Genomic DNA, 12210 nt, shown 5'->3' on the forward strand with positions numbered 1-12210 from the left:
AGAATGCATGATATAACATAACCCAATCGAAACTCTCTATGAGTAAAAGTTAACTTAACCCCCAAAATTTCGAAAGAATATAAATTGATAACAAATTTTTGCAGAAGGCCAGCAACTTCGGGAGAGGGAGGAATTCGATGACATCGAACTCAATGTTCAACTGGTTTTGGAAAAATATGATTAATTTCAAATTCTCGCACAAGGACAGCAATTTCAGAGGAGGGAGTAAGTCTATTACATCGGCCTCAGTGTTCGGCTGGACCTTTTTTTAATCGATCCCGGTGGGATGAAAAGCAAAGTCAATCTCAGAGGGATTTAGATTCAGAAGGTAAAGACGGACGAAAAGCTGAAAAACATTTTGCCTGGCATTCCAACAATTCCGCCACCTCGCAGCCTTCATTCTAGTACTTAGTATTGGTTTCAAATTTTGGCTCAAGGCCAGCCATTTCGGGGGAAGATGTAAGTCAATTACATCAACTTCAGTGTTCAAATGTTTCTTATTTTATCGATCTCGGTGGTATCTGAACTCAGAACGTAAATACGGAGTAAATGCCGCAAAGCATTTTGTCCGGCGTGCTAAAGATGCTGGAAGCTCGCCACCTTATTCTGATACTTAATATTGACACTCTTCAAACGAAGCTCACTGGCTAATGAACGCCATTTAACAATATACTTACGAGGTAACGAGGATTAACATGGTCGCTCCACTTGCTTGTAATAGCTGCCAAGTTACATTCAATTCTTTGGTTACCAGCTTAAAAGTGGGAGTACAATTTTTGGACAACATAATGCGAAGCATACTGACGGAAATATGAAAAAAAGTGTGTTATAGTGGTTGGAATATAATTCACCATAGTTATCATTAATTCTGAGAAAAACAAAGGAACTTTAGTAGTAGCAGCAGCTACAAAAGTAGCAATAACAACAAAGAATAGAAATGACAACGACAACAACATTTCACAAGCAACCTGGAAAGTTTTCTTTAATCATATCACGAGATTAAAGTTTTCATTAGCGTTCAACCTGCTAGAAGTAGTAGCGATTCCATTTATCTCTCTCTCTCTCACTCTCTATCTCAAATCGTAGACAATCATCTCTAAAAGAAAACGACATTTGGGATTATCTTGGATAAATAAGACAGTATAATCAAGGGCCCAATATGTCCCTCATGATTTAGAATTTGCAAATGGTCAGATCTGAACAACAGCTCTCCATGTAGATCGCCCATTCTCCCAGTCGATCTATAAATCTGTGCCTTCTGATTATGTCTTAAGCATCTCTTCCCTTTATATTTCCTTCTGTATATTCATATCTACACTTTACAAACTTTAAATTCTTAGTGGTTTTTGCAGCCGACTCTAAACTTAATCACGACCTATTCGTTCCGAAAACTAATTATTCTACACTCAAATGTTAATAAAACGATGTTGGTTTCTCTCAGCAGTAATATGCTTTCCTTAATGAATACATACTGAGGCAATAAAGATCGTTCGACTTGCTAGAAATAATAGTTAAATATCATTGTCACTATATTTACCAGTCGTAAAACAACGAGGTATACATGGATAAATATTCTAGACGTACAATGTATGAAATCAAAACTGGAATCTTCTCTTCATCATATGCGCAGTATTGGGATTCACCATCAGATAAACAACAGTAAGATAATGACTGTAACCCTATAGAGTCCTTGGAGCTGCTAGAAACACTAGTCAAATTACTCTCAAACCACAACCAGCTATCATAAAAAAGCGATGATATAGGTCTGAGTTATTGAGGTTTTTTTATAAAGTTATAGCTGATCTGAGATTAAACGACAATCTCAGTAGCAGCAGCTACCACAAGTAGAAGGAAAGCAAGTCTCTATCTTCATCTATCTTCAACTATCTATCTTCTAAATTTACTACCTAGAAATAACAAATAATGTCAAAACAAGGCGACAAAATGTCTGACTTAATATCACAGTTTTATCGCAAAAAATAACAAATTCTGCCCAGCTAATTACAACAGCGTAACAAAAGTCTTATTGATATAGTATATTTACAAAATGAACCAGCCAGAAATTCACAATATGTCATTTTATGGCTCTGAAAACAAAAGAAAATTCTGTTAAATTCAAAACGGTTTTGGTTTATATAATTCCTTTGACTAATTCTACGCGAAAGTTGTAGTGAAAGAAAAGTGACTAACTTTAATCATAATTTGCTTTTATGTACTTATGTGTATTGTGAATATTGGTGTGTGTATGTGTGTGTGTGTTTGAATTATTGGGTGTATATATGACCGTGTATAGGAGTTTCATTGAAAGCACGACTTTATTCTAGTTTTACTTTTTGATCTAGTTTTATTTTAATATTTTGGTATGAGATGTTAGCATTTTTGCCTTGATTTGGGAAAGGCTCTAATGTTTTTAAACATTTATCAACGTTTGCAAATGTTCGTACTCATATCCTTAAAAAGCTCGGAATTAGTGTAAGTTACTAAGTCACGCAACCAGGAACGAAACAAAATACTAGGACAAATATATGCAGCAATCATAAATAAGGTACTCTCTGAAGAACAGTACTCATGCTCAACTGGATACACATAGAAACACATCATTCCAACAAAATCGTCTGTCATCCCAGACACGGACTTGATGCATTCACCCAACTGATAGCATGGTCAGATCAGTCGGGCTCCGTCCATCCGCCTATCGCATGCTACGCTCTCCAATATATCGTGCACTTGGTTTCGTTAGGTCACGGGGCGGTCAAACGATTTCCTAGACACAGCAGACAATTGGTCTTAAATCAAGAAGGCAAGTGAGCCCACCATGCTGTGTGGTTCCGGTTTTTGCCCCACATGAACTACCCTCAATCATGTAAAACTTCCGCATGATGACCTCATTTAAAACATGCCTGATTCTGACTCCGCCATCTTGAGCTGCTTGATTAGGATACTTATCGACGATTTGGCGTTAAGATGTGGAAATTTCTCTTGGCGATATCAGGCATGTCCTCGACAGTAGCTCCGTAAACTTTATACAAACTGAATATGAGTTAAGCGGCTAGATTCACCAGTAAAGGTATAGTGTAGTTTATTTTTTGTAGTAGTTTAGTACCGGAATTTTAATTTTGAGTGTTAGTGCAATATGCATTGAATCAGAGGATCGTCTTCGTTTGTGACTGATGTATGCTTTCACTGTGTTTTTCTTTATCATCAACGTGCGTTATAGATGTTGCATTCATTATTATACCCAACTGATTTAAAGGGTTAGTTTGTAAAGAATAGATGTTGTTCTCTACTGATAGCCAGTTTTATCTTTCAAGTTAATTTGTGCAATTTGGAGTAGTATAGAGCAATTGTTACCTGTCGTAAAATTAGGTTGTCAAGACATTGGTGTTGTATATATATACTAGGTTTTACGCAGTTGAATGACGTAGGGATAGTTATGTTTGAAAATTTAACAATTGGAATTAATACATTTACATTTTCCACATTTGCAATTGAATTTATAGAATATATTGGACAGTACTTCATTTACAAGTTTATAAGAGTGTGGATTGTTATTAAACAGAAGTTTTGAAATGTCAACGTTTTCGTTATATATTTTTAGTGCTTATCTACGGCATGATATAATGTATTCTGTTTTATGTTATGAGATTCTTTAAAAAATTGTCCCCTTATTTTTTAGTCACTGTATATTTTAAACTTATCACACATTTTCAGCATCTTGTGCGGGTAAGGGTCATAGCCATGGTGTGGAGTTACGTTAACGATAACGAGTCTTCCATTCTATCAGAACCTACTCCTGTTATTGATACCAGCTATCTGGCCTCGCATTGTGTTTGCATCACTCCACATCATGGAATGGGTCAATGAGGTATTTGGCAAATCTGACAGAGTTATATATTGATATATATAAAGGGAAAGTTTACGAAAAAAACAAAAGACGAAGACAGGTGGCGTACAAAACAAACAGATGTATTGGTAAAGCATTCAGGAATAGAAACAGTATTTTACGTTTCGAGCCTACGCTCTTCTACAGAAAGGTACACAGATAAAACAAGGAGAGAAAAGAATGTGTGTAGTAGCTAACGATCTATCATGGCGTCTGGCTCGGACAGAATGGTCAGACGGGAAGGGGAAAGTAGGGGAGATAACACGGTCAAGTGTGTGTGTGTGTGTGTGTGTTTGTGTGCGTGTGTAAATTCGTGGGTAGCTACTCTTCTTAATATATCTATCGTTTTTAATATTTGCATGGGTATTATTCTAAGATCCTTGTAGTAGTATCATCTGTGGTAGAAGTATTCAAAAATGTTTATATTTTGTGATACAATATTTCTTTGCTAATGCGCTGATTATAGGTTGCATTGTCCGTGAATTTATAGAGGGGAAAATTCTAAAGACGGGTTGCTCATTACTGGCGCAAATGTTCACTTATTGCTATTTTTTTGGTATTCCTGTATTTTCATCTGAGATCTATGAACGGTAATCCTCTGACGTCGACTGTTTTTAGTTTGACCAATGTATTGCTTTTGACACCCTGAGCAAGTTAAAATATATATATAAACATATATATAGCAAGTTAAAACATATATATAAACATATATATTAGGTTTTCCGAAGCACGCGTGAAGTTGGTTTTCCCAGAAAACGTTGACACTGTTTCAGGAACTCCGGTCCTTCAATTACGTTGACGTATATATCACAGTTAGGTCTTCCGCAATTTTTTGCTGTCCGTTTCGATGTTGTTGACGAGTGTACTTCGGCTTGAATTAGAAGATTTTTTATTGACTTGAGTTGTCTTTACTCTTTATGATGGTGTGCGTTTGGAGGATCTGATTTATGCTATGGTCCCATCTTAGTAAAGGAATGTTCTTCTTCTTCTTCTTCTTCTTCTTCTTCTTCTTCTTCTTCTTCTTCTTCTTCTTCTTCTCCTCCATCCTCGACTGTTATTGCTTAAACCATCAAACTTCAGAACAACATATTTCTCTGCACCCATAAAGACTATTTTTTTCAGATCTGCTACTAACTACCGAGCCTTTACAAAGAGAAAGAGAGAGGCAGACAAGAAAAAAAAATCTCCTACGTATTTGAAGACTATGGAAATAATTAGAAAACATTTCATTTAATTTTTTGTTTAAGTTAATTGTCTTGTTTTACTCTTAGTTAAAAAAGCTGAAACCGGTACTAACCTTTACAAAATATATGTATATATACATATATATATGTGCTTGTGAGTAGATTTCCTAAGTTTTACACGGTATGCGGTTGTACAGTTTTACTTTAACAAAATCATTTCTTCATTTCTGTTTTGGGCGTTTCATTTTCGTTTGATTTTATTTTCACTTCACATCTCCTATAGTGACGTAGGATGCACACTAAAATAGCTCTTCCGATAAGTTAAATTTTGTGAGTCATCTGACCTTTCCGAATATGATTAGTCACATGGGGTGTTTACACACCCCAATGCAAACATGGGTGAGCCGTGACTGCGCCCACCACATTAACACAGCCTCACTCAGAAGAGTAGAGTAAGGGAGCAAAACACAAAAAGGGAAAAACATAAGTTGCCAAATAGAAATTATGAGTTTAAAAAAAAATTCGGATGACAACACACCTCATGTGACTAACGAAGGGGTAAATAGTTTGAATGACACAATGCAAAATGTCAAACCAAAAACGGACCAGAAATTCTCTTGTTTGAAAGTTACAATTAAAATGTTAAATCGCGTGCAAAATAAAAAGGATTAACATATGAAATTATGACAGACGCATAATAGGGTCCCTGAAATTAAGACAACCACTTTAAAGGAGTGGTGAAACGTCATCTTACATGGAGTAGGTTTTAATGGTCTTGAATATGCAAACGTGAAAAATAAATGAATAAAAAATGTTCTAAACTCCGAGGTAATTAATATCGGCATTTTAAAATGTGATGAATGGTTGTATGAATTTTACGAAGTAATTGCTGGTTGTTTGCGAAATAGGAATTAAATGAATATTTAGTTGACATGTTCACCATAATTCTAAATTACGAAAGGTATATTGATGCTGATGAATGAGACTCACAGAATATTACAAAAATTGGGAGCTCATTTCATTAAGAATGTTCGGATCCAAGGAACAGTAACACAGTTTAAAGAGAAATAAGGCGCTCTGCCTACTAATATATATATAGAAAACGCATATTACTATAACACATAAAAGAAATAAAAAGATAGCATTGATACTACTTGGGATTCTGAATTTAAGAAGATAACTCCTGTTGTGATAGCAAAATGATGAGGTTTAATTCTAAGCAAAACTAGACTAGCATGATAATCGCGCACGCTGTGGGGCAGTTACCTCCCTGTCAATGCATAGGCTTGTGTATCTTTGCTGCTAAGGGGTTTTAACTATTATTTCTAGCAATGCAGGTGTTACGCTGCACCGTCTATCACAATTAGTAAGAAGTATATATATATATGTGTGTGTGTGAGAGTGCGTGTGTATATTTACATGTGCGTGTGTGTGTATATGTGTATATAGTTTGTATGTATGTGTGTGTATATATATATATATATATATAATATATATATATATATATATATATATATATATATAATATATATATATATATATATATATATTTGTATCGGTCAGTTGTTCATAATCTCGAAAAGAAAAAACATACACTGATAATCTTTATGAGCAGTGATATGTATTTTTTTGAGTAGTGGTAATGGATTTATTTAAGGTAGCAAAATCAGTTTTTCGGTATTGAAAAATAAAACAGCTCCATGCCATCAGTTTTTTTTCTTTCTTTCATTCTGACAGAAGTACATTTTGCACAACACAAGTTGTTTCCTGTCACAGTGACCGAAGCTGATTTAACTTGAGAAAGTACTCGTGGCTATAGGTATCTGTGGAATACACGGAAGTTAATTTCCTTTCAGTTGATGTTCCGAATAGGAATTCGATCTAACAATTTAATGCGCATTTTCGAAAGCTACACACACGTTTCACATGAATATGTCTATATCTGCAGCGTAGGTTTTAACACTCACTCTCACACATGCACGCACGCGCGGGCATATGCGTATGTGCGAGTGCGCAGCAAATAATTTTAAAAGAATAAATGAATATATATATATATATATATATATATATATATATATATATATACGCCATGATAGATCGTTAGCCACTACACACATTTTTTTTCTTTCCTTGTTTGTCTCCTTTTTTTTCTGTGTACCTTTCTGTAGAAGAGCATAGGCTCGAAACGTAAAAGACATTTTCTATTCCTGAGCGCTATACTAATACATCTATTTGTTTTGTACACCATCTGTCTTCGTCTTTTGTTTTTTTTTCGTAAACTTTCCCTATATATATATATATTTATATGTATATATATAAATATATGAAAATTATAATTTAGGGTAACTAAGAGATACCACCACGCTGGGAATAGCAGCCAAAATGACCCTAAAACCAGATTAAATGTTTAATGTAGTTTTAGAGTCATGTTTTGGCTGCTATTTCCAGCGTGGTGGTATCTCTTAGATACCCTAAATTATAATTTTAATAACTATTGCCTTTGAAAGTGCTTATTCCCATGCTGGCCACCTGATGAGATCGGTATTTAAATATCGGTCTTATCCTTATTTATATAAATTCATATATATATATATATATATATATATATATATATATATATATATAAACGGACCATAGGCGCAATGCAGTGTGTAAATATGTATATATATGTATATTTATATATATTGTTATATTTCGGAATGGTCATTTTACCAGTTTAGCCAATAAAAACGCACGCCCTATATATTTGGTGTTACTTTGCTTCAGTGTTATTTATTTTTTACATTAATCTTAATTTTATTTCGGCCAGAGTTCTTTCGTCACACTCCTGTGACAGCATCAGTGGTCCTTTGTTTTCTGCTTTCTTAATTGTGTCTCAACTTACTAACCGTCAGCCATTTTGTATTTCTATTGTATGTCTTCATTTGCGCATGCTTATATCTCTATGTGCGTCTATGCTTATTTAGTGTGTGTGTGTGTGGGGATGCCTGTAATATTTGTATCTTCTGTTTATATACGTTCATGTAATTTGTTTCTGTTGTTGTTGTTTTTGTTTATTTTTATTTTGTTCATGTGTTTACATCCACTTATTATTATCATTACATATGCTTGTATGTATGTATAACAACAATACTAGTAATAATAATAATAAATCGAAAAGAAAAATAGTTATTTATTTCTATTTGTTTATTTATCTGTGTATTTATTATGTTTTCGGGATCCCCTACCGTCATATGTTGTGGTGTGTGCTAGTGTTCCATTCTAGTTTTCTTTTCAGGCTAAGTTTATTTTCTATTATGTGTGTAGCCTCTGTAATTTGTCTGATTGTTGCATCTGTTCTATGCGTGGACAATATTTTAATTTCTATGTTGTTGATTGATCCCCCGTGTTCCTGTTCGGCGTGTTGGTACAGAATCGATGATCTATTACCTTCCTTGAGTTGTACTATATATATATATATATATATATTATATATATATATATTATATATATATATATATATATATATATATATATATATATATGTATATATATGTATATGTATATATATATATAATAAATATTAGGGAATAAATCCAAATTTACAGGGAAAAATCAGATTTAGGATTGAATCCAATTTTATAGTAAAATATAATATAATATTAATTAGAGACAAAACCACTATTATGCAAATCAAACAAAGAAAGACTTAGTCCAATACATAAAAAAATTTTATATAAATTAAATATAATTAAGATAGTGGATATGTTAATTATATTTATATTTATATAAAAATTTTTATGTATTGGATTAAGTCTTTCTTTGTTTGATTTGCATAATAGTGGTTTTGTCTCTAATTAATATTATATATATATATATATGTATAATGAGCAGTGATATAAACATGCATATGTACGTATAGTTATCCGTATGTTTACCCGGTTACACAAAGTGATTTCACTTAAGCAAGTTTATTTTCCTAATGGTAAATAGCTTTACAATAGTCACCATATAATTTTGTTGTTTCTGCGGTGTTTTGTATTACTCGATTTTAATTGCAATTCATGTCTTCTCCATTCAATTAGACTGCATAGAATAGTAGTTCTTCTGTTTTACAAATTATATTTTATTTAATACTTTAAGTGACTCGGTCCTCAATGTCAAGTTCAAAATTAGCACGAAAGTCTGTCTTTAAAAGTGACCATTAAGTTATTTAATCAATATCGAAATAGGAAGAGTTACTGAAATTAAGACAACCAACTTTAAAATTTGTTAAACTGCAAAGAACAACAACAAAATGTAACGCAACTCAGACGTAATTAGTATCCTGATGTTAAAAGATGAATGCTTGCTTGAATTATTTTTCGGCGATATTAAAGATTGTTTGTGGAACTGGAGTTAAATTGAGATTTAGATGACATGTCTAACATAACTCTAAATTATGAAAACTATATTGATGAGAATGAAATCAGGCTTAGAGACTACCGCAAAGATGCATATATACGAGTAACGAAAGCAAGAAACGTGAGAACAAGGTTTGCTCACTTGTTTTCTTTATTTAAAATTCGGACATTACTTACGGGATGACCAGATATTTTAAAGTGAAAGAAACATATATATATATATATATTTGATTTGCCTAATAGTCGTTTTATCTCTAATTTAATTTATATTTATACTGTAAAGTTTGATTTAATCCTAAATCTAATTTTTAGCTGTAAGTTTGGATATACTCCCTATTATCATTATTATTATTATTATTATTATTATTATTATTATTATTATTGTTATTATTATTATTATTATTATTATTATTATTATTATTATTATTATTATTATTATTATTATTATTATTATTATTATTATTATTATTATTATTGAGTGAGAGAGCAGTGCATGCCATCAAAATGACACTGGGGTAAAATATACGAAGCCCAGTACACCCATCATGACTACCCGTCTGATAAGGGTACACTAGGCACATGCATCACAACCATATGTGCGCGACATAGTGATCTCATATCAGGATAAACAGCACATGACCTTGCCGGTGGGGCCCTGTTAGAATTTTCTTCTGGTCGAGTAGCCCGTCCCGCTCAAAAGGTCCCTGAGTAAGGATTGTTTAAGGATGTTGAACGAAACACTCATGTTTCCAGAGGTGAATTATCCACATCCCAAAGAATCCCTCTCAACACATGGCTATGATGCTCCCCCACTACTTCTGCTCGTGATCAGAGATGCACATATGGTCAGCCACTAAGGGACATGCTCAACTGGTTAAGGTCAAACAACTGACAAGCAAATCGGTGGTATTGAGCAGAATATTTACTGTAGCCCATCTTTTATACCAAGACAAAACAATGTACATGATAACATTTCCAATGTACATGATAACACATTCAATGTACATGATAACACATTCCATGTACGTGATAACACTTCCAATGTACATGATTATTATAATAATAATTATTATTATTATTATTATTATTATATATATATATATATATATATATATATATATTTACACGTTTGTATAAAGATATAAAATGTAAATAAGTAACAAAAATTTTCAGGTATCAAGGCTATACGGCCGTTTCGAGCGGCACCATTTAATTGATCAATGAATACATTACATCAATTTGAATGAGATCGCTCAGAAGTAAATGACAGTATAGATTTCCAACATAAAGGATAAATCATTTTTAACAAATTTATATCTATACTAAAATACTAAAATAACTATATTTTTTCCTTACGTTATATTTGTGGCAGAATTAATTTAGAGAATAATGCATACCTTATTAAGCCTACTATAATTAAAAACGTCATGTGTTGTTGCTTTATCTCAATATCTTCTGTAGGGAGGCTGCCAGACCACTTATGTTCCATGACCTCTTTCTTGATACCCTTCCAATCAGCTTTGTAAAAGTTCAGGATCGAGAACAATTGGGTACTTCTAGTAGCCTGAATGTATCTAGTCTTCTGTGGACTATACATACTTAGTTCTATTAAGTGATGGTCAGAGACAATTGTCGGTATCACCGTAAAATTATCGATAAGCGCCGCGTTGTTTGCGAAGCAGATGTCCAGGACATTTCCCCCTCCTTTTTCAGTGGAGACCTATTTGCTCAATAAAGAGCATATTAGTGAGGTCAAGCAGAGATTCTGCATGCCTCAAGCCATGCAGTGATATGCCTGAGACAAGGCGGCCCTCAGGCCATTCGACATAAGGGTAGTTGAAATCCCCCAAAAGAATTATGTGCAGGGTGTCATCCAGGCTGGTTAATACTTTTTTCATTTCTTGGAGGCTCTCTTTAAATCTCCATCAACATATATATATATATATATATATATATATATATATATATTATATATATATATATATATATATATATATATATATCTGTGTGTGTGTGTAGACATATAAGCATATATATATTATATTTATATATGCATATATATATATGCTACAAGTGTACATGTATATATTACATATATATATGTTTATATACACACACGTACAATACAGACACACACGTATGCGCACACACATGCTTGTCTCGTTTGATCAACTATATTGACCAAAACATAGAAGGCAAATGATAAATATGTTGTACATCATCATGAAGTTATGAAGTATAAAATTGTTTATGGCCAATACACGCACGCTCACATGCATATATTTTTAAACGCACACACACACGCACATACGCGCTTAAACACACATATATGTACACTTATGTGTATATATATACATTTATATATATGTATATAAATGCATATATGTATACATGTATCTATATATGTATATACATATGTGTATATATGTATATACATATATATGTATATACATATGTGTATATATGTATATACATATATGTGTATGCATGTATATACATATACATAATATATATATATATATATATATATATACATTCATATATATAAACATAGGCGTGTGTGCGTATACGTGCGTGTGAGAATGTGTGTGTATGTTGTGTACACGTGTACGCTCATATTCATATGATTTGATGCATAGCATAATCAGTCATTTTTTCAAGTATAGGGTTATGAAAACTGTTGTGTATATGTTGGACATGAAATATGTGTAGTATGAATATATGTAGCACGTGTTCGTGCGATAAGATGTGTATATGTACT

The 12210-nt window shown here is 32.8% G+C and overlaps 1 protein-coding gene across 1 annotated transcript in view; it reads right to left on the reverse strand.

Annotated features, from left to right (window-relative positions):
* Nucleotides 1-755: 755 nt before the first annotated feature.
* Nucleotides 756-12210, reverse strand: part of LOC118764136 — a 99182-nt gene continuing 87727 nt past the window's right edge. The window contains exon 5 of the mRNA XM_036504405.1: nt 756-904. Coding sequence (XP_036360298.1) covers nt 756-904 — 149 coding nt within the window. The remainder of the gene's footprint in view (nt 905-12210) is intronic.

The sequence above is a fragment of the Octopus sinensis genome, linkage group LG7 (assembly GCF_006345805.1).
Source record: "Octopus sinensis linkage group LG7, ASM634580v1, whole genome shotgun sequence".
In the NCBI taxonomy this organism is placed as follows: domain Eukaryota; kingdom Metazoa; phylum Mollusca; class Cephalopoda; order Octopoda; family Octopodidae; genus Octopus; species Octopus sinensis.